The 25592-nt window shown below is 30.7% G+C and overlaps 1 protein-coding gene across 5 annotated transcripts in view; it reads left to right on the plus strand.

The window, feature by feature from the left end:
• f (espin protein forked) overlaps window positions 1-25592 on the plus strand; it is a 258719-nt gene that overhangs the window by 111610 nt on the left and 121517 nt on the right. For all 5 annotated transcript variants that reach the window (XR_013004189.1, XM_076394368.1, XM_076394377.1 and 2 more), the window contains one exon: window positions 14103-14315. Coding sequence is in view for 4 of the 5 variants with exons in the window: in XM_076394368.1 (XP_076250483.1) it covers window positions 14103-14315 (213 nt within the window). In the remaining variant the exon portion in view is untranslated. The remainder of the gene's footprint in view (window positions 1-14102; window positions 14316-25592) is intronic.

A 25592-nucleotide genomic window follows, 5' to 3' on the forward strand; every position in this document is an offset into this window, starting at 1 on the left:
GTTAAGTGTTTATAAATAGATTACACAGGCCAGTAAAAAAAATCTAAAAGTTGTTTTTGGGAGCGCTTAATTAGGGATTCTGAAAAAATATCGATATACTTGGGAAAAAGTTTGATACGAGTACCTAGAGTGTATCTAACTTTTGTTTTGATATTTCTCCCCCTCGGTCATCAAAAGAATTTTGCGTGGAAAATTAGGGTTGGAGTGAAGAACTATCGATAGTGTTAAAAATGAGTCGATAAAAATGAGTATCCTGCATATCGATATATCGATATTTTTTAATATATAAAATATTAACAATTTTCTCTGCGCCTGACATCCACATGCTGTATTTGAAAATGATTTCCTTTGTGTCATAGCACGACATGATTCTTTACAATTTGGGTAACTACGTTTATCCAGTTATTATATTAAAATAAAAGGTAGTTAAAGGAATAATATTATTTTATTTGCTATCCGTTAACAATAATTTTTTTTATCTAATATACATTCATTAGCATATACTAAAACCTGTCTTTTTCCTAATGATGCTCCTCTTTGTATATTTTCGTTTTTGAGAAGGATCTGAAAGGTTTCCCTGAAGCTTCATTTTACTTGGATCCTTTCTCCGTATTTTTAATCTCCTATGCAAATCGTTCATCTTGCTTTTTACCTACTTTTTGTCCGGAAAGTAATCGAGGTGGTAATGAAGAAAATATACTTTGATACTCATTAGGCGTTAAAGTAGTATTAGCATGTTTTTGACGATTTCTTTACGGTTAGGGACTTAAGGAGTGCTTAAAAGTTTCTCTCTGACTTCCCTAAAATCAAACCCTTCATTTTGAGGATTCCTTATGGTCGTGATAAACTGTGAGTCATTCATAAAACGTCTATTGTCTGGTATGACGAATACAACTTCCTTCACGTTTGCTTCTGAGAGTCTCGGAAATTCTGAAAAATACGAATATAACAATGTTTCTTTACCAACTTTAAGCTCTCACGGCGGCAACTATTTTTAGTCCAGTGATTTACTAAACCATCACTATTAATGTAATAAATCAATTCGTCCTCTTTAGCAAGGGAGTTAACTCTTTCTCACGATATCTAAACCAGAAGAAAAACATTCCTGGCAGAAGTAAATTTTGGATTTTGAGTCATGAACCAAGCAAATCATTTAGCTTTCCCTGGGAAAGCAATTTCAGACTTCTTCATATTTCAATCTTCCATTATCTTCCAGTTTAGAACTTCACACGTCATCGGGTTTAGGTACGGGGCCATCTTGGTCAGATCTTGGAATTTCGGCAGATGTCGCACGAGCTTTGGGCACTGCCTTACCAAATTTTCATGCCCTGGAATTTTTTTTTGCAATATTATTTTCGTTTTTGTCATACCAAAATACATAGAAATGAATTGAAAATACTTAAATAGCTTTTTTGTTGCAATCCTGTATTATAGGATAGTGGATGGATGGATTGGATTGGATTATAGATAAATGCAAAAACTATATTCGATTTCTTGGATGATCCCAAAACATACTATTGCGAAACGCTGTAAATTAAATTACAAATTGCTGCAATATTTACCTTATTCACGCAATGTCGCTTTTTTTAGTTCCTAGTTCTTATTACATTTTCGTGGAAATGTATTTCGATAGTGTCGCGGATTTTGCGTTTCTGCAAGATTATGTTGAATAATAATCATACTGTATTGCAGATAATAGTGTTCATGAATGGAATAAACAATTTACACAATTTCGTTAAAAATATAGGGAACTGTCAAATAAAACATACATCCATTTATCATAAAAATGTAATTTATTATTTTCAAAATACGCTATATTGACTTTTCATATGCGTTTTTTATGTAGCTTTCAGCTCATTCCACGAATTTTCTTTTATAACCTCGACCGACTATAAACGGATTCCACGTAACGACAATTTTGGTTTTTGGAAACAAAATATTTCACCCAGACAAACTCATTGGCCCATATCTCATCATCTGTTAGGCTGTGGTCACATTATATGCGCACTGAATGAAATGCATTTGTTTTCTGCTGCGTGTTTGCCAGAGCATGGTACAAGTTAAAAAATCACACGAATTCCCGTCATAATCATATCATGTATCATAATTCATGTGTCTGGTTACGACGCATCTCATTTAATTCACCAAAATCGAACAAGCGTATTTTTACTTACTCCAAGTTACTTTATTTTCACGATATTTTTAGGTAACATTTTTAGGACTAAATTTCGATTTGAACAGAATATTAATTTCAGTCACTTTAAGCGTAAGTAAAGAAAGTTTTTTCTGATGATACATAGTTATAGAAGAGTGTTTAATGAATAACAAAACCTATAAAAAGCTGGTAAATGATATGCTATTTTGCTGAAACCACGATCGTCAATGGAGAGTTTATTAAACTATAGGCAGCCTACAGGACGATGCCTCTTGAGAGGAATACTGTGAAATTTTTTTGCAAACCGATACTCACGTATCAATATTGAAGAAGTTTTAAACAAATGATGATATTGCTGGGAATGAAAGATTTGTGATAAAGCAGATTGCTCGAGAGTGTTTAGGAATATAGTCAAAATCCCTTAGCTGGTTATCTGAATCAAGCAGTATAGGGGAATTTTTCCGTATTTCATGTCAAAATTAAATTCATTAACAACTTTTTTGTAAAGCTCATTTAGATAGAAGAAAATTAATAAGAACAAGCTGATGTTAACTTCTTGTGTAACAAAATTTCACATGTTATATTTTGCGTTCAATTATTTAAATCAATGGTACATTTTAGCGCTTCTTTATATAGAGTGGGCGATGCGTCTTCGATAATGCCGTTGAAACTGTACTTACAAATATTTTTAAATGTTACTATATTTAAAATATATTTTCAGTAATTTATAAAGAAAAAATTCAATTAACTGCGGCTATTACAGCAGCTTCATTTACCATCTTCTTAGGTCATTTTCCCTAAGTTTGTTCAGTTGTTACCAAAGCTTGTTTTCTGTTAGATCCCGTCTGAGTAGGTCTAGATGTCCTGGTCTAGAGAAAAATTCTAGTAGTGGTGCTTCATATTTCTCCCTCTTTTTGGCAAAGGAGATAGTTTTGCCGCTCCTTTCCAATTTAGAGGTTAGTTCACGAATAAGCACTCCTAGCGGGTGTAGAGGTAGATATGGTTGGAGGAGATGTAAGGTGGAAAAGATGGAACCTATAGAATAAAATGTATATTCGTATAATTATGATTTTATACTTACTTTGGGAATTCAGAGCGTTAGAATTAAAATACATATTTGAAAAGCAGACGGCTCTATATACAGAAACCCGGGTACCTAAAACAATTCACAATAGAACATCGCATTTTCATCTCCCATTCTGTCATTAATATTTGTTATTTTTTATAACCAATATCATACCAGTAACCTAGCAGATCATCGCATCAGTATGATTATATTCATTTCATTTAGACATTTAATTACTTGGAAATCAGTTCTATGAGTTTGATAGCCGAGGTCCTTAGTTCGAGGCCCATGTTAAGCAGTAGATCTAAAAATTCAAGCAGTAGTTAATAAAATAATAATGCAAAAACTATTAACACATTTAAAATTTTTAAAAAAGTAATATTTCTATATGCATGTTCCTTACAGCATTTCACGTTTACGTAAATTTTGTTTATTTCAACTTGCAATATTAGCATTTCATAACGTTATCTTAACATTTCATTAGTTTCTATGTATTAACCACATCATACCAAAAAAGTTACTATGGCCTACCTTATACTATTGACGTAAATGGTTGTAAATAAATTATACTATTTTGCTTTCTTTTGTAATGTATTTTTTATAGGTTATGTTTATTTTTTCGTAGAAGTATAATAAAATATAGTGGTTTTATAATTTGTGGTTTCTTTTATTTTGTAATTTATTTCATTACCTTATAACTAAATAATACTGTCTTAAAATTATTTATTAGTGTCAAATCTATTTTTTATATTATTGTAGTTTAAAGTATAAGCAATAAGTTTTGCTAATAAAAATGTAACACTACTACAGTTTCACAATTATATATTAATGGGTTATAAACAAAATGTACTCGAAGATTTTTTTTAAACATGAAAATGCATTAGTGATTTAGAATAATATGTATAGCAATAAGTTCACTATTTTAATATGATGGCCTAGAGATAGGCAAGCAGTATTTAGAATCAATGAAATGAAAAGTTACGCTACCCCTGAATTATACAGATGTTGTTTCATTTAACTATTCAAATCTTTGACACAGGTCTTTCGAGACTTGTGTTCACTTGTTATGAATGCAGTCTACTTCTGCCAACGAATTCGTCCTTTCTGAACCATTGGCTTCCAGATTGGAATCTCAATTATTGATTGAACTGTTGATTCGCAAGTCACCATAGAGGCTGAGAATTATTTCGTGATTCCTTTCTTAACCGTTTTAAACAGGATATTAGAATATAGAATACAGAAAAATTCTCCCTTATCTTTTAAAACAACAAACCGCATTGGTAGGATAAAAAACACAATATCAGATTTTTATACCCAAATTAGCGAGGAAGATGTCTTGGGTGCGCCCTATTACCAAAACTAATATGGGCCCATTAAACGTGTTTTAAAAGTGTGCTACTGGCGAAAGTAAGTGATAATCAGTTCAATAAATTCAACATTTGAGCCATTTTACAAGGCTTTTTTGAGGAGAAACATCATAAAGGTTTTTACAAATACCAAAATAAATAATGTCAAAATTGCAAAGTCTATATATGGCATAGATGATAAGTATAAGGATAAAAGAAAAATATGGATAACCTGTTTGGGGTGGCCTTAATATTAATGGTCTCGTCTTGAAAATGCAATCTGTAATGTTTGTCGGTTAGTTTTAGTCAATACACGTAGCTCCAATAGTCTATATATGAGCGACCGTGTAAATCTTAATATTTTAATAATATTTTTATCAATTAATCACATTCATCATATCAATTATTTTAAATAAACTGTTTTTTATAAAAATATACTGCTTATGTATTTCAATATATAATACCACAATGATTAAAAACTTAACATAATGAATGTCAGTGCTTCGGCAATTATATTCTATTAACTATATCCCATTTTAAACTATTGCACAAAGTAACTATTGTCTCAGTTTTAACATAAGATAATAATCTATAACCTTGAAATATATATCATATCTTCAACATTGATCGCAAATTATCTCTTTTTGCTTAAAAAGGATAATTGTTTTTAAAACAGCATAATTAAGGAAACAGAAAATTGAACTTTATGAAATATCATTTTGATTATATCAGTACATTTGCAAATAGTCCTTCGTACTAACGTTGATTTTTTGGTTGTTTTCATCGTTTGCTAATATGCGATAAACACTGAACTATCCCTTGTCTTTATTGATTTATTCAAGTTTATTTGCCTTTCAGTTTATTACTATTTGTTATTTATTATTATTATTTTATCACTATCTACCTCTATATCAGATATTATTTTATAAACGGAAGTTGGATTTAATATGTCAATATTTTTTTTAGAAATTTGGTTTGAAAAATGATTTATAATGATACAAACCTGCGAAATTAGAGAACCATTATAATACTTATTTTATTCAGCTGTGTTATGTGCTACGTGTTTTTCAGTTAATAGTAAACATTATATTTTCAAAAGAATATCAAGAGTATTTTTGTTTGCATTATTAACGTTATTACAACATGCATTATTATGTTACCTTTCTTTAAAGCTTGTTTTCTGTTTGAGCTCCTTTTGGTGGAAATTGGATACATTCATGAACTATTGGCTTCGAGATTGGAGCCGGTTTCGCAATTTTTGCGTAGATTTCTTCTTCAAACTGGCAGCTTTCATACTGAATCACGGTTATGCTATTTAAGTAAGCAGCTATCATGGTTAAGTGAACAGAGTGTTGAATTCTTTAAAAGTATGAAATGAATACATTAAAAACCGGGAAGAAGTTATGCCAGAGGTTGAGGTTGTTTGTAGATCATATCTTGTTGAAACTATTTCGGTGTATATTAATCTCAAAACCTTGATGATGTTTAGCCTTGTGAAGCGGTTAAAATGGAACGCCTGTCTTTCTGTTGTTAACATTACCTTGATATTGTCTTACTCTTTAATACCCTCATAAAGTGGTCCGTCATTAGTGTTATTCCTTAACGAATGATATGGAAGCATTTTAAGTTTTTTCTTCTCCTTCTTTTTTTATAGTACGAGAGAGTTGAAACGAATAGCTCATTTTGATGATGTTTTTATTCATATTATAACTGTGCCGTGGTGTGCTAATTTTTATGAAGGATATATCTGATGTAATTAAAATCATTATCTAATCAATCTATCCTGAATTTTGAATTTCAGTCCTTAAAGTGGATAATAAATCACCTACAGTCTAACCAATAAAACAGCCAATGCATCAAAATATATGACGTCTCACATGGTAATGTTGTCGCATTAAATTGAGGACATTCTCTCTGTTTTTGACTATGGTAGAATTTTTTTTATAACATCTTTATTAGATACGCTTAGTACAATCTTAATTTACAATTAATTTATTACTACTTTTCCTATGTACTTGGATAAATTAACAAGCAAGACGAGTGCGAAAAAAAACCTTAGTATATATTCCTCAATTATAAAATTATACTTATTTATTAATTATTAACTTATAGCTATAGTTTACACTAATAATGCACACTAAATGATCACACAAGTTCGTATGCTTTTCTTCGTTTCAATCTCCTGACATCCTGTGCGCTGTCCAGCAGTTGTATTGCTTCCACGTTAGTATGATTTAGTAATCTTCTGTCGTGTTTCAAGGCGAAATCCTGCACAAATTCGCAAATCCATTTGATTTCCAGGTCATCGTGCAGTTCTTCATTGGCTACATAGCGATAGGCATTGGTAATCAATCGAAGAATTTTGTTTTGACAGCTCTGTATGACTAACTGATTTGAATTTTTATTGCAACCCCATATTTGCACCCCATAAGTCCAAATTGGCTTTATAATTGTATTATAGATCAACCTCTTTGATTTTAGATCAAGTTGAGAGTATCTTCCGACTAACCAGTATAGTTGTTTTATTTTGGTTCTAATGTGTTTTGCTTTTTGTCTAACGTGATGCTTCCAATTTAATCTACCGTCAAGATGGATTCCAAGGTATTTTGCTGGTTCTGTTTGAAGAATCGGGCATCCATTGAGTGATATAATTAAGTTTTTATTATTTCGCCTTAATACAAAATTAACGTGGACAGATTTGGAACTATTAAGTTGAGTTTTCCAATCTTTTGTCCATTTGTAGATTTTGTTGACTGCCACTTGCACTTTTTCTATTGCCCTAGGCAGAGATATATCTTTTGCCATAATAACTGTATCGTCAGCAAAGGTTCCAAGAAGTGTTTCTTTTGTTATCGGAATGTCAGCAGTGTAGAGCAGATACAGGAGAGGTCTAAGACGCTACCTTGTGGAACTCCAGCCGAGATGTTTTTAAATGTTGAGAACGCCATTTAGTGCGATACTCTAAATTTTCTTCTGAATAAATATAACTCCAGCAATTGACAATAGTTACGAGGTAACAATTTGCTCATCTTACAGATTAATCCCAAATGCCAAACTCGATCAAAAGCTTGTGAGACATCCAGGAATATTGCAGGGCAGTATTTCTTTTCTTCAAACGCTCTTTCAATAGCCGTTGTTTATCTGTGCACTTGATCGATTGTTGAATGGTGATTTCGAAAACCAAACTGGAAATCTGATGGTAGAATGAGAAGGAAAAATCCGCCACGAATTTAAAACGAATTTTACATTTTAACATACTACATTTGGCAATATATCCTACGTCATCTATGACGTGCATTGGCTATTTTATTCGAAGGAATATAGACCAGTAGACCCAGATACTCTTACTTATTTGCTCAACATATTAATTGGTGAAGTACTTATAATGTGTTTTATATATCAATAAAATATATCTTTATATCAGAAATAGTAATTATTCCATTTTGCTTCGCTTTTTTTCGAAATTGGTGTGTTTTTTATTCCATTCATAACTGTCTACTACTTTCTTGCATCTTTCTGATATAATTTGGATTCTATTGAATTAAGTCTGTCACCGTGTGGGTTTTGTGTTGCCCAATGCGTTTATAGCGATTTTAATCAATGTTAGTTTTCAATTTTGCATTTTCACCACTTGCCACTTTACAAGAAAATCACAGTTCTTAGTATGATGAAACCAGTTGAAAATTTTCGATCGAAAATAACTTTATAACATAGTAACTACTAATATTCATACAGAATTATGTTGCTAGATGTAACATATTTTATTGCATGACATCAACGATTTATATCTTTAGATTTCTGCTTAGCATTAGAGCCATCTAAATGGAAAAAACAGAATCAAAATCGTATTAAAAGTAAAATTTTAAATTATTCTTTTTGCTATATTTTCATTAAGAATCAATTAAAGATATATTTATTATATTATACTATACATTATATTTATTATATTATACATACATTATATTACACTGTCGCTGATATCAAAACTTCGATAATCGTTACAGACTACATTCTCAGGGCAGATCTCTCATACTCAAACGAAGGCTTTGATATAGTATCAGAAATTCTACTTGGAGATGCAATATATAACGATTTCGAAAAGTCGGCTGTTCGAAATTCGAAACTCAATCTTTTTTTGTTTTAATCATAATTAGTTTCTAGATATCTGATAGTATATATAATTCAAATTATACCACTTACTTCTTGTTATTAATAATTTCCATTGTCCACTTAACATTAACTGTTAAAAGAATTTGTGTTGATACATTTCGTGTAAGCAATAAAACCATTTATAAAACGACCATTTCTTGGTATGTCTTTTACTATTTATAGCGATCTAGTTATCAGCCTTATCTAAATTTACCTCGCGCACTAGAACTATATATACAAATCGGACTCGTTTACCACCAAATGAACATACCAAAATTGCCTATGAACGGTACAAACGTCTTCAAGTGCCTCACGCGCCGACATGTGGTCATCGTAGATCGGGTGATGCCGTATCTCTTTGCATCGTTAACTGTGATGGCATTTCACTGGGTCGTTTTTTTCTAGTTGGCTTAGATCGACGCGTCGAAATATTCATAAAGCACTCTAATTGTAATTAGACCATGGAGCAGCGTTATTCATATTTCTTAATAAGTCTTAATAAGTCACACTTTTTAGTTATGGAAATTTTTATTGTTTTATACCGTTATTACTATGAGAGAATAGAATTAATATAAAAAGAAATAAAAATACCAGGTCGTTAAATAAGTTATAATAAATACACGGTTTTATGGTTGGTTATTATCTATTTGTTCGATAAAAATCGTTTTTGATGCAAATATTCATTTATTAAAAAGGGCAGTTGGGTACCCATTTCGAGTTTCTTGATACACGAGTTTCCAAAAGGTTAATAATGCTCTGAATTGAATTGTTCTATCAGTTTGATTTTATCAATTATCTACGAATAAAATTCATTTGACATCGCCAAAAAACTCATTATTTGACAAAAAACTTTAGCTTACATCTGAGTCGTAGTACTGAGGTTTACACCATTAAACATTTTGGTTGATATATGTTGAAGAAACAATACACGATATCTTTTATATTATTTTTAAAGTAGTTCCCAAATGTTCTTGTTAAATTATTAGCTGTTGCAGTTCATTGTGCACACAGCTTTCTGAATTCGAAACACTGAGCCCATATCTATTATCTTTAGTCAACTGCTCACACTGCTATGACATGTTTTAAATTTGTTTTGATTGACAGTGGATTCCATAATCAATTGAAAATTAGATTAGATTCTTTAGTCGGTATCTGAAGATCTCGACGTAAGTAATCCAGTCCTGTAACATCTCGGTGTCCAGGTGCAGAATACTTCCCAGGACTTTGTTCTGGAAAACTTGTAGTGAAACCATCGAAAAATTATTAACTTTAGTTGAACTATAAAGTTGGGTACCCATTTCGAGTTTCTTGATACACATACGTTTATATAAACAGGATCTTGTCGTTTTTTTTCTGCAATATCAATCAATAATCAATCCTCATTTAACTCAACTTCATTATCATTGGTGTCTTTGTTGTATCTATTGGAATTTGTTTAATATTGTTCCTTTTGACGTCTTATACAATTATACGGAGTATTTAATTTTCATTTATGGTTTCTACAATCTGTAATGAATATATAACTTTACGTGATAAATATAAAATATCAACATCATTTCTTGGATTTAAACAATGACGGATATTTATTGATGGTATGTGTCTGCACGTGTCTTGATACCTAACTAATATTTGCTACTCTACAGTCGTTCTATTTCCACGGCGTAATATATGGTGTGTCCAGCGTAAAAGTTCAGTGTTCTGTGTTAATAAAATGACAGTAACAATTATTAATGTCTTTCTTTTGTGTTTTTAGTTGTGGCCCAAATTTTTAAGTTTTAGTCTATTTGGTTTACGCTGCTTAGAAAAAAAAAAGCAATTTATTAGACATAACAATTTTAAAAGTCTTTAAAGCCTTTTAAATGTACTTGCAACGTCATAAATACCATAAATGAAACTAAATTGAGTTGAAATAATTATGTATTCTCTACATGGATTTGCAATAATGGTATGCTCTGGATGCAGGTTCTATTTTTGTTAAGTAAGAGTAGATTTAAGTCTAGACCTTAGTTTACTCATGATAGAACTCGTCTCACAGAACTTTATCCACTTTCTTAGATATTAACATGGGAGTCATATTATGACCAGCGAACTTGCACTTAATGCAAAACTTTTGAATTTCCAGCTTTGGAATAAAACTCCTAAAAAAATCTCAAAAGCACATTTGTCTACTAAGCCCAGGCGCTTTAACCATTTCCGTATAATTCAATTTTAAAATAATTGTTTTCCCAATGAACTTGAAATATAAACACTGCATAAACAATTTATTTTAAAGCTAAAGATGGCTTTAAAATACTAAATCGCTTTACTGATCAATTACATATCTATTAACATTTTACAAAGCAACTAGTTTTGCATTACAGAGAGTATCATTGAACTAATAATAACATCATCAGGGTGCAACAGAAAGGCAGAATAAGACAAGTGATTAGTCATGCTGTTATCTCTAAGTAGATCCATTAGATTATATTCCTTATGACTAACGTATATTCTAAAGTTCTATAAAATCAATTACAAGGTTTTATCGGATTAAGAAGGAATGCTAGTATATGATAATTAATATTAAGCACATTTATTACATAAAATTAAGCCACCAATATCAACATGACAAAAGAATGATTCTGAAAGAATTCTGGTATGTTCTTCTTCATCATCTGGGACTACTTTTACATTAAGTTAATTAAGTGCCTTAAAATGCAGGACTTTGAAAATTCTATCGTCAAAATAATTAAAGAAATCCTTATAAACAACAATTGTCAATAAAGTTTGAAAATATAAATAAAATTATTTTTTTGATTATTTTAATTGTAAAAATATTTCATCATATGTAAAATTTTTGTCTTAATTTTTACCTAATAAAATAATTTTAATACATTACTTTTTAATTACTTTTGTGGCGTAATTATAGTAAATATAAATTTAATATATTTTTTTAGATATTTAGATTTGTTTAACATCAGAATACAGTACAATGTAAAATTCAACACATTTCTAATTACCTACAATTATCTTGTATATACTGCAATTAAAATATTGTAAAATACTGTTGTGTCATAAAGTACATTAAGGAAGTGGTGTTATAGCAATTATGTATTTTTTTTACATCAATATGTATATCATTATAACTTAATGATAATTTGTTATTATTGTTATGTATGTAGCATAACAGTTAACTTCAAAATATTTAAGATATATAAAATATTATATAATTCTGTAAAAGAATACAACGAAAAGAATAGAAGCTTTAGCCCTAGTTTATATATATTTTTCAATGACCAATTTGATTCAAAAAGTAGTAATCGAAAAAATTTTTATAATACAACGCAAAGGGTTCATTCCTTTTCCACTTTTACTTTGATATCTTTTTACCATTTTTCTATACAATTACTGAATAATATAGCTAGAGGGCTAGAGAATACAGCTAATACAGCTGAGCTGGAGCATATCTATGTGAAAGAAATGTATACAGTACTTCTTCGCATCATTAATGAATAACTAGCAAATTAAACATATTAATCGAAATATAAAGAAATATACAATTGATTAATAGATATAGTTCAAGAAGAAATAATAAAAGTAAATATGTAGTAATATATTTTATAGGATATGGATATTTAATATGCAACTTTTGCCTCACTTACGACCATTTAATCTTAATTGGGTCATTATCATGACATAGGTAATTATAGGTTATTATTCTCATTCATCTTCTTCACGGCAGCAAATATACTTAGCGTTGACACTTGTTAGTGAACAATTATTTACACAATCAAGTTGCGACCTTACTCACACATTTTATACTACCCATAGACCATAGCTAATGATGGTCCGAGATCACCAAACGTCGATCCTAAATGTTCTTGTTTAGACGTTGTAATATCCCTTTTGAGATTATCTGACATGACAGTTATTTCAGGGCACTTTAATTTATTTGACAAAAGGCGCTTATTTTAAAAGTTGTTACTTACGTTATTCTCTCAGCGATTACAAAATAATGAATCAGATGTACCAAATGGGGTTCACAATTGGATGTACCATATATTTCTATTTATTAGAACCGTTTTGTATCTATGTTATATTGCCCAGCTGATAAGGCTCTGGTTCGAAAAAAGAACGGTGTGTTTATACCTGGCTATAAGATGTGATGAAGTGTTTATAATAAGGATTTCTTGTATATTAAAACAAAATTAGATGTTCATCAGATCTTTCGTATATCCATTGCAACAATTTTCCTCTTATTTAGGTTAAAATGAAATGGTTTTAGAGTAATTTCTATGTTTTTTTTTAATCTTACACGTTTCAGAACTGGAGTATTTGCTAAGATTTAGAGAAAATAGTGTTGTTCATTTTTAAATTAACCGATTTAACCGAAATTGATAGTCAAGAAAAACATTTATTTTAATAAAACTAGACATGTTAAAGATGTATTCGGCAATCGTTTAGAAGTTACTAGAAGTATTCCTAGAAGACATAACCCAGTGGAGTTGCAAATGTCACTTATGGTATAGAATACTTTTTTATTATTTCGTTTTAGAAAAAGTTTTAAGATAATGACAAAAAAACATTTATGGAAATATTTTTGATGGCATATGATTCGTCTTAAACTAATTTTACACATAACTTTATAGTCTTATATAACAACTAGTGTTAACATTAAATAACTTTATGAAACCGACGAAAGTATATAAAAATTTAAAAAAAGATGAAGAGAAAATTATACAAGCGGATGTTACTCGTTATGGAATTTTAGTATGAAGTTTGAAATTATGGGTTTCTAATTATTATCATTGGAATTTGTCGTTTTAAATGCAGTAAATTAAGATACAACACAAATAAAAAGTTAATAGCACTTTTAATTTGTCTCGCCAGCTTATGCTATACCTTATATGAACTTGTTTTTAAGGTCTGTAAAATGCTTATTAATAATTTGATAATATTCTGTTTCCTATTGCTGTGGCGATAGTCTTGGCTTCGAATCTCGCCAATACATGATAGATGATACCAAACCAAACCAACTTTAAATTGGTCAATGGTGAATTGGTTGACTTAATGTCGACAACCGCGGTTCGGAGATAGATAACCATAATTTCAATAGATAAATCTAGTTGTTAAAAAGAGGACTCTAAAATCAAGTCCTAAGCATTAAAATTAACTTGGCACAATTTAAACACTACTTGATTAAAGGGGAATCTAGTTTGATAACAAAACTGGTATAATCTTATACAAATAAAATTAAATGATTCTACTATTTCTACGCTTAAAAAAAACGCCTATAATTTTCGACTACTAAATCAACTAGTTCACTTATGTCATTATATATAAACATACTTAATGAAACCAATTAAATTATTATTGATGTATATTCTAATAAGTGCATTACTGGTTGCAGACACGGACGATTAAACGTACTGCGCTGGCTTTTGTGGGAAGCGGAATCGAGAGAGGGCAGCACAATAGGCGGCGCCATGCCGGCGCTTGAGAAAGGTCACGCCGTTACCGGCGAAGCGCATGGAGGTAATGCAACATTAGCACTACATTATGCTGCCGCTAGAGGCTGCTTAGACTGTGTTCGACTTCTCGTCGATTCTTCTACGGAATTGAGGTAGGTTGTAATAAAATACTAAGAAGTAATTTTACCAATATTATCTACTCACACATTTCATGAATATGGAAAAAATAGTAGATATATTTTATAACATATTAATTAATATTTTGAAAATATACCATGGAGAAAATGGAATTACATATAAGCCCAATCAACATACGTGTTTATTATTACCTCGGTATTATAGCCATCTGTCAGTTGATATCATAAATGTAATGAGCAAAATTCGTTATAACATTTGACATCTGTCATTTTTAATCCATCACTATGGTTTTTTATATATTTTTTTAATACTAAATGAATAATTTTTATAAAAAATCGATAGGGACGATAGTTATCGTACATTAACAGTTAGTGCACAATTTTGAGTAAATCTGTTATACTACACAGTTTTCTTAATTTTAAGAATTTTTTTAAAAAAGTTTGGCTATAGGTTAATGGGCTGTCTTTAAATTGTTATAACTCGGTAAATTATTCAATTTCTCCTTGAAGATTCTCCTTTTCCCCTTTATACAAATATTCTAAAGAAAAAAATGAAATTTCTAAAACAAGAAAGCTTATTTGAAAATATTCATCTGTTAACTCAATAATATATATTCGATAATTGACAATTTTTAAAGATTTGAATCTATCAAGGAAATATCTTGAAAGTTCTAAAACAAGCCATCTTGTTATATTACTTTTACTAAGCTTTTCCGAGATTTAAAGGTTGATAAGTTACTACACAGTTTTTTAATTTTAAGAATTTTTTTAGAAAGTTTGGCTATAACTTAGTGGGCTGTGTCTTTAAATTGCTATAACTCGGTAAATTATTCAACTTTTCCTTGAAGATTTTACGAATCACTTATGATTTGGGACGGACGGAATTAATACACCACTTATGGCCTTGGAACAAAAGAGAAACTTTATTTTGATCCCTGGTAATTTAGACCTACTCGATACAAGTCACAGCGCCCTCTATTAACTTTCCTTCCTCTTTTCTATACTGGCTCTTGTATCGAGAGAAGCCACATATTTAAAAGAAGATTCTCTTTTTCTCTTGATTCAAATATTCCAAAGAAAAAAAATTGAAATCTCTAAAACAAGAAAGCTTATTTGAAAATATTCATCTATTAACTCAATAATATATATTCAATAATTGACAATTTTTAAAGATTTGTTCTTAAAGTTCTAAAACAAGCTATCTTGTTATGTTAGATTTACTAAGCTTTTCTGAGATTTTAAAGGTTGACAGGCACACACTAAGAATTATAAACGCTATAAAAGAGTTATAAATTAAGTGAAAAAATAGAGCATAACAATAATGGTAGAGTAAATTTAAAAAAGCTTATTTTTTCGTCTACGAAAAAGCTAATTCTTTAAGAATGTTGGGTTAACAAACCAGTCGTCATAAAGCAGTTTTATGCACTAATTGCGAAAATATTGTGTTTGATACGGGTAATTTTTCCTCCATTATGGCTCTGGTTGGTATATTAAACCTATAAAGCCGTAATATATTGTGACAGGTCCAATTACTGTGAATGCACCATTCATTGACGTCAAGATTGATAATTTCCGTAATAAATTATCTTTTTTGTACGAGCAAGGCGTGAAATCTTTGATTTTTTCAGAGAGATAAATCAAATTGCTTCACTGTTTTAAATATCTATTAAATAATTTCATGTTTGTTAATTTCGTAGTACAGAGTTTTGAATTAAAATTTTTTGTTATATAATATTTATATAATTATGACTTGGATACGTATATTCATGTGAGAGTATTTTATTTATAATAGGTAATATATAAAATCTTCTTAAATTAATAATAATATAAATTTACATATTTTTATTTACGTCTTATATTAGATATGCTGAGTAGAATCTTAATTTATAAAATTAATATATTGTTACTATTGTTCTTGTTGTCTTGCAAATTCATGCAGGACTATATAAGTCCATGTGGTTTTCGTTTGCTTCTTCTGATGATCTGAAAATCTTCTGATTTCATGCGTGTTGACCAGTCGCCATATTGCCTCCATGTTGATGTGATTTAGCGACCTTACTTCATGTTTTAAGTCTAAATCTTGAATAACTTCTAACAAATAGGCTTTATAATAGTCTGATAAATCTATCCCGTTGATTTTATATTAAGAGAGAGTATCTTCTATATAAATCTATATAAAGTAAGGTATACACTTTATATAAGTTCGTATGGTTTGGTTCACTTGAATATCCTGACATCCTGCGCGCTGTCCAGTAGTTGTATTGCTTCCACGTTAGTATGATTTAATAATCTTTCGTGTTTCAAGGCGAAATCTTGGATAACTTCGCAAATCGATTTGATTTCCAGGTCATCGTGCGGTTTTTCGTTGGTTACGTAACGATAGATATTGGTAATCAATAGAAGAATCTTGTTTTGACAGCGTTGTATGACTAGTTGATTTGAATTTTTAGTGCAAGCCCATATTTGCATAGGTCCAAATTGGCATTATAATTGTCTTATAGATCAACCTCTTTGATTTTAGATCAAGTTGGGAGTATCTTTCGGCTAACCAGTATAGTTGTTTTGTACTATCTTTAATAAATTATCAGAAGATGGTACGAACCTAATCACAAATAAACCAGTTCGAACTAGCCAACGTTTAGCTATGTCAACTCTTTCCAAAAACGTCGTTTAGATAAAAATGCAAAAAATAAATTTCGTTTTTAGATTCTGCCTCACCAAAACAATAAAATAGCTTTAAAAGCCGGCTTGGTGATGTAGTGGTAAAGGCAAAGTGAAAAATCCGACAAGGAAAGTGATCCTAGTCACCTCATTAGCCAGGCTGGGTAAGAAGAGATGTCTTCTGGGATGATTTCTAAAGTTGGTCACTCGCCAGTCGGTAGGCTTAATGCCGAAGACCGTGGCTCGGACCCGACGTTAAACTGTAGGTCCAGTCCAGATAAACCCCTTGTTGGTAAAAGGAAACTTTAAAATATATATAAACATTTTTTTTCATAATTAAACCAAACTTTAAAAATATATATATCCGAACGTAATTTAAATATGGAAACATCTAGGATTAAGCATTGAAAATATGAGAAAATCGATTTTTTCAAATTTCTGCACTAAAATATGACTTAATAACAATAAACGCGACAAAGTTTTCGATTAACCTATACTGTATTTTTCCGCTCGGATGACTGTCGATTGGAGCTCAGAGTGAAATGATGGAGCCATGTTTCATCCATTGTCACATATCCACGCAAAAACTCGGGTTTATTACGCTTGATCATCTTTAAACAATACTCCGAATCATCAATTCGTCGTTATTTTTCGCCAAAAGTGAGCTCGCGCGGCACCCACTTTGCACAGAGCTTTCTCATACCCAAATATTCGTGAATTGATGTACACGTTCAGTTGATATCTTTAGAGTGCTATTTCATTCAATTTCAATTTACGGTCATTCAAAATCATTTTGTGGGTTTTTAAATGTTTTCGTCGGCAACAAACTGTTTTGGCGTCCACTGCGTTCACCGTCTTCGGTGCTCATTTCATCACGTCTAAACTTAGCATGGTTAATTTTACTGGGGCGGTGTCTGGAATCTCGGTATCAAGCCAATTTTTTGCTTCAACTGTAATTTTTCCCTTCAAAATGTAATATTTTATCAACACGCGAAATTCCTTTTTTTCACAATAACAACCAATGATCCGACAGCTGTCAAATTTATACACGCATCTTTTTAGGGTTAGGGCTAACTAAAAAACATATAGATTTAATTCTAGTAGCGCGATCTATGTGTCAGGTCGAGGAATTTTCAATTAACTTGTTATAATCTTTGAATCGTTTATACAATATTTAAGCCAATAAAAAAGTGAAAATAAATATAAGGGGTTATACCCTTATTTATATTACATCTGATTGCTGAACGCTATCTCTATATAATAAATCCATACATTGTAACAGTTTATTATTATTATTCAATTATATAATTACAGTTAAATACAATGAGACGTTAAATATTAACTTCTATGAAAAAAACAGTCATCTCATTCAGGAACAGCCGTTTTTAATTTCATCTTTTATAATTACGGTATCAAATATAACTAGGTCTGAAACAGTATCGTACTTTTACCATAATCAACACGATCTCTGCAAATAAAATTCGAAAATAGCAATAGTAGACTATACTTTTTCCTGTAATTGCAGCCTTCTATGCGAAATATTTATTAAAAATATCGTACACCATTAAAATAATTGTTTTTAATTGTGTACATTTTATGAAAGAATGTCGAAATCGTTTTATCCACCACGGCTTCTGTTAACATTCTTTTTACTGGCATGATCGACATAATAAATATTATGCTGCTAGAAAGGGCATTCACTTACAAATTAATATTTTTGTAAATTGAACTACATTATTTTGTTGTTTACTTTTCGGGTGTTATAGAATGTAAAACTTGTATTATTAACGTTTACCAACGATTTGTTTTTATTACGTTTCTAATCGTGTGCGTTTGGTTTTACGAACATTGTTTTTTATGTCCCAGGATTGTGTCAAATCAGTGCCCACTCATATTCCCATTGATTCTTCTAACATACCATTTAAGACTACGGTATAAGTACGAAAAACATTTTTATAATATTTTTTAATAATCGTATAAATATTCCTTCAAGAAATTCATTTCAACACCCCTTTAACTCTGTTTTTGGTAGAAGGATTTATTTTAGATCGCTTAAAATGTATTTCATAGGCTACATATTCCTGGAATATTCCATACAGCTTATAATCTTTCTTTATAAATCAATTTTTTTAAATATTTTATTTTGAAATCATATAAATATAGTAATATAACTGGCCTAGAATATTTTTATTTTAGGTATATGTTAGGTGTTTGCATGTATTTTGATCTGCGATATCACTTGGTAATAATATGAACTATGTATAAAAACAACTGTTATATATACTTAATATAACCGCTAAATGCGATGATTTTGATATTTCTTCAAGTAAAATAACAGTTTTCATTTTAGAATTATTATGATATTCAGTGTATACAAACCTAATCATTTTTTTTATTAATTACATCTTACATTAGACATGCCTACCGTACCATTTTAATGTAAAAATTAATTTATTAGTACTGTTGTGTTGTACTTGCCTTAATAGGCAGGTAAAGCGTGTACGGGATTAATATATCAATATGTATTTCCTATATAACAGCGACAACGGAATTAGAATATTCGTTTGTTGCGTTTTCGTTTCTGATTCTAATTTTCCAACCTAGCCTTAAAATTATTATTTGCCCACGGTAACAAAAAGTTTAGTTCCTTTCTCTAAATCCAAATATTGTCACATAACTAGGGTAATTAAAATTAATTATCAAATACGCGAATTTATTTTTAAAAAATCGCAAAACTTTTTCTTAGGCTGGAAATTAAACAGCTGCCTAGTAAATTCTTGTTCGTTCTTAATTAAATAAACGGAATTGTTGCGACATATATTAACCAAAAATAAGGTTTAATGTTAACAATTACTTTATAGCCTCAATACATGTACATAAATATTATGTAGGTTATATCTAATTATATACAACTACATAAAATATTTAAGCATATACATATATTTAAGTAATTCACATTCCTGTAATAATTGTGAAATAAAATAGAAAGGATATTGTTGTCACGGGTGTTGTCGGTGTTATCGGTAAAGGGTACAACAAAAGCGACGAAATCCAGATACAATGGCACTCATTCATAGCATCAGTTAATACATTGTAGATATCTTTTCTCTGGCAATCGAGCAAGTTTAATCTTTACTCAGGATCGTTTGTAGCGATCTCAGATATTCTTAAGTTATATAATACCAACCCGCGTTATTTTGGATTTGTTTGTTGTACTATCCACATTGTACCCCCGATTTTGTCATAGAAATCTATGAGGTAGATACATTCAAGTAGCGCTTTACACAAATGTTCAAGTCGGCGTGATTCTGCTAGCTTGCATGATTAATGTTCGAATAAAACGCGAATCAAAACGCATCAAAAACCATGACTCCTTCCGACATCATAATATAAGTATTAGAGAAATGCTATTAAGTGGTCTAGTTTAAATTATCTAACAACATAACTAAAAATTCTCAGATTTCTGTTTAGTTCAACTGAGTTAATAAACGGTGGTTCTGTTAAAAGGCAACAACAATATAGTATTTGGAAAGTATCTTGAATATTCCGGACAGATGTTAATGTTTGTAAAGAATCTATCAGACACTGGGGTTTTCTAGTAAATAGAACCAATATTTAACTAAATCAGATCAGATCAGATTCCATTTTACTAATAAATCCCTTGTCATATAACAAAGTTTGTTTTATATTCAAGATGAATAGCAAAGAATTTTACGTTGCCCTTTAATTCGATTGGCTATTTAAATTTCAGCCACGTTTTTTTTATTAAGCCAAATCTTCTTCTATATATATATATATATATATATATATATATATATATATATATATATATATATATATATATATATATATTATATATATATATATATATATATATATATATATATATATATATATATATATTTTAAGTCTCTTTACCAACTATCTATTATCTGGACTGGGCCTAAAGTTTAACGTGGACTCGTAATCACGGTCCTCAGCATTAAGCCTACCGACTGGCGACTGGCCAACTTTAGAAATCATCCCAGAAGACATCCGGTCTTACCCAGCCTGGTTACTGAGTAACTGGGATCACTTTCCTTGTCGGATCACTCTTGCCTAGAACATTCACAAATTCTAAACAATCACAAACATAAATTTACGACCATGCCCCAGCAGGATTTGAACCCGCGGCAGTACAGTAGGAGGACCATCCCATCGCTTTTACCACTGCGCCATCATGCCGGCTTCTCGAGGCAATTCTGTTTATAATATATATTCGTTAATTTATTGATTTGTGTAATTATTAATTATAATAAATATTATTTTTTCTTCATTTCTGGTTCTGTGCCTTATTCTTATAGCTTTTTGTTTTTCATTTATCAATTCCCTAATTTCGAGGGTGCAATTTACCTCCTATTCTGATTTATCTCTTGATATTCGGAATTTATTCAATAATATTTCGGGTTTGATCAGCACAACGACAATCGTAATGTCCTTCTTTTCCTGTGGCATGGATGTGAAGAGGTTGTCACGTGCTTTTATAATTCCTAACCATATATTGCTAACTACTAACCTACGCATACTAACAACTTGTCCTTGCCCATCTCTTTTCGAACACAATTTTTTTTTTAATAATCTCTTAGAACTTTAACAATCTGCCCGTTGGCAATAAGTATTATTATATGATTTCCGTTATATAATATAACTATCTTGACATGTAGAGGATCGCTTCAGTAAGTGATCTGCTGTACAACTTATAATCTAAATCTTATTCTAACTTGTTTTAAAGTCTATCCTAACTTATTCCAATGACTATTCTAACTTATTCTCTCTCTTCTAACTACTCTGTGTGTCTATTAATCACTTCGTATGGTAGTTTGCGTTTGAGTCTATGCATTATACTGTTATCGCGCATATTTAACTAGCTAGCACTAGTGCACTAGCACACTAGCACCTCGAATCACACTCGTTATCGGTTATAAAGGGACATGACTCGCAATACCTTATTCTTGAACCTCTGGAGGATAGCCATATATATTTAATTCATAGAACAATGCAAACATTGTAAAATGTTCATCTTGCATTTATCACCTTTTATTTTTTCATGCTACTTAGCCATTATGTCTGAAATTAGTGAAACCCAGTTAACAAATATTTCACCTTCAAAATAGTAATAAAATATATACAAAATACATCATGCAGTAAATACAAATTCATACCTGTTTATATAATTTCTGCCCCTATCATTGACGGATGAATTGCCTGATGATGCCTTTATACATTTTGTGCCACCAAATAAAGGTAATATTCTTAATTTAAGGTTTTATTACGTCTACATCATAGTGAAATTTACACATTTACATTCTTTTTTCTTAGGACTAAATATATCTTCTGGTGATTTTGGATCATTTTGTAATCGTTACAGAATTGTAAATGTTTGAAATCTTTTCACGAATCTATAAATAGAATACTAAAGCCGTATAAACCTAAGAGTTTTATGTTATACTCTTATCATAAACTTCAAACGAGTTGAATTTCAATATTATTCGTATTCTCTTCCTTATCATAACTTTGTTTATTATGTTACCAGCCGTACTTACAATAATTTGATACTCCTTTAAAAACGATTAGACGGTACATATTATTTTTGCAATAAACATTGCTTTTTAGGAAAATAACACTATACGTACCGTCGAAAAATGATTCACAGGACATTTTATTTTGGCATGCCATTGTGAAAAATATGGTTATAAACAAAAGAATACAGGGTTCCGAATTAAACGATGAAAACCGTCAAATGATTTTTGGAGACCGAAACTTTCCGAGAAGAACCGAACGTCCCACGGAGATATTTTCGCCGAATGTTCGCGCAGGTTCTCGGGCAGGCCCCGAACATTCACTTCGTTCAACTCTGTACTCACCATAAGATGCGCCAATTAGTGCATAATTGAGGAACAAATCCGAGATGCAAATTACAATGGTTGTTTGTCTTACAATGGTCCGTCGAATGAAAAGTGAACGAAATCCCCACATAATTAGGTGGCCAAATCGAAGTTTTGGATGGAAGATGTAACGAATAGCTTCAAAAAGGCATGGAACAAGGTCATAGAAAGTCATTTAAAAACTAAGTAACATTTTTCGAGTCCAAAACAGCTGCGGCCGATTGATATTGATTGATGATGAATTTTCCTTTATAAATATTCAACAAAAATAGTTGGAGTGCCATTAAGTATAAGTACTTTCTAAAATACATCAAAGATACACCTTGAAGAAATATTTTTTTCTAGTACATGTAGTAATTTAGTAATCTAGGTACATGCCTTGTCAGTTCTATTGTTAACGATACTAGTAATAAGTAAAAATATATTTAACCATGCGCTTAATAATAGGAAACTGCTGCATCTAAATCATAACGAAAAATCAAATTAAGTCAAGGCAAAATGGAAGAAACAATCAAGAACATCAATCTAACGATCAACAATAATAACTATAATTATGTTATTAAGAAGAACATTTAAAATCGAATTATTGTCTTTCTAATCCTCTCATCGACACAAAAAATGCACTTTATATACAAAATTGCATTATTACAACACTGTATAAGAACTGAAATTACTTGATTTCATTTTGAAAATTATTGTTTTAAATAGTGTAAAAAATTCTTTATACTATTATGTTAAGTCTGCACTGTTATCTCCATTAGTTACGCCGTAACTTGAGAATAACATTACCGATTTCATTCAATTTGAAACTATTAACTTTTAAAAAGTTTTCTAATACTTTTTCAAAGTTAATAACAACTCATCGAGATGGTATTCTCAAGCATTGCTCAAAATCATAAAAACCGTGTTTGGTTTAAGGAATATGTTATATTAGATCTAAAAAAGTAAACGAAACTAATTTTCAGATTGAAAAATTAGATAGCCATTGAACTGATCATATTCTTGGTTCAGCCGATTTCGTTACTAACCAAGACAATGTTGTCAACTATCCAATGGAATATTTGAATTCGCTAGAATTGTCCAGATTACTATTTTATAATATGTTATCTGTAATTAAAAGTCAGATCGGTAATAAATATGTTGCGGATTATAAACCAGCCATATCTTTGTAACGGTTTCAGGCTTGTTGTTAAGAAATTAAGCAAAAACGCCATCGAAGCCACAATATTGAAATGGTATGGAAGACGGATAAGAACGTACAAAGACGAATACATTCTGATTCCACACATCCTTATGATTTCGAACGACATGCCATTGAACATGGCTTGCATTTACAATGTCGATAAATAAATCACGACACTCGTTAGGTGCGCTTATCTTGAATATCGATGTTTTCCTCATTTTATATTATTTATTTAAACGCCAGAGCAAAAATCTAACAGTAATAGTAACAATTCTACATCAAAAAACATTACAATAAACTATGTTTTTTAAAATTATTTATTCCGGTTCGAACTATAATATTCCTAGCTCAGATAGAACAACGTGTGTCGATCAGTTTTATATAAAGGTCTGCGTATTTGTCGTCTTTTTTTTATCTAGGTATAGCTAGTGAAGTGATCAAGATCATAATCAAGATCCTCTAAATGAGCAATAATATCCAACGCTTACCTACTATAAAAATGGAAGCAGAAACAAATAAAACATAAAAGTAGTCCTACTGTTTTTTCTAGAAACAACAGACCGAATTGTAATTGTACTATAGCCACAGTGTTTAGTTTAGAAATGCAAAGTTTTGTCCACTCCTTAAGGCAATTTAAAAATAAACATTGATAGAGTTTTGAAATATATAAAAACCACAATAATTCAGATGTTCAGATCAGGGCGACCGCATAAGTCTCAGGTCCAAGAAGAAATATTGATGTTTTTTATGGCCAGAATATTTCAGAACCTATTGTTACGTAGAATAATTACAGTAAATATTCTATATGTAATGTATATTAGAATATATGCTAAAAACTATTATTAAAAATTATTACTAGTGATGTCTACCCGCTTATATTAACAAATATTGATTTTATGTTTATTTTTAGATTATACTGTTTCACTGTTTAAAAAAAAATAAAAAAAACAAATAGTTAAGCTGCGAATATACTTTTATTGTTTTTCTCGCCACGATGATCAATACACTTTTGCATACGCTTAAACAAATTTTCAAAGCATTTGTTCTATTCCGAATGAGGTATTTTCGAAACATGATTTTTGAACGCTTCAATAGTTTCTTCGGGCGATGAAAATTGTTGACCACGCAGTTTATTTTTCACGGATGGGAACAAAAAGAAGTCATAGGGTGCCAAATCAGGGCTGTACGGCGGATGACCCATCAATTCGATGTTTTGAGTGATCAAATATTATCTTGTTTGAAAGCTCGCATTATCATGATGAAGAACAATCCGGCGTCTCTTGTTTGTTTTCCTTATTTCACCGAAGGCTCCTGGCAAACAAATGGTTGTGTACCAATTCGAATTTACTCTTCCTCGAGAGCCACTGTTGCAATATGACCAGTTTTCCCGAAGAAGCAGGCCACCATTTTCTTTGAAGTGCTTCGTGCGCAACAACTTCTGCTGGTTCATCTTGGAACATCCATACAGTCGACTGCTGCTTACTTTCGGGCTCATACGAACATATCCATGATTCGTCGCCTGTC

This window comes from Rhynchophorus ferrugineus, unplaced genomic scaffold (assembly GCF_030347505.1).
Source record: "Rhynchophorus ferrugineus isolate W39M unplaced genomic scaffold, kcgeb_rfMv2 rfM1, whole genome shotgun sequence".
NCBI lineage: Eukaryota > Metazoa > Arthropoda > Insecta > Coleoptera > Curculionidae > Rhynchophorus > Rhynchophorus ferrugineus.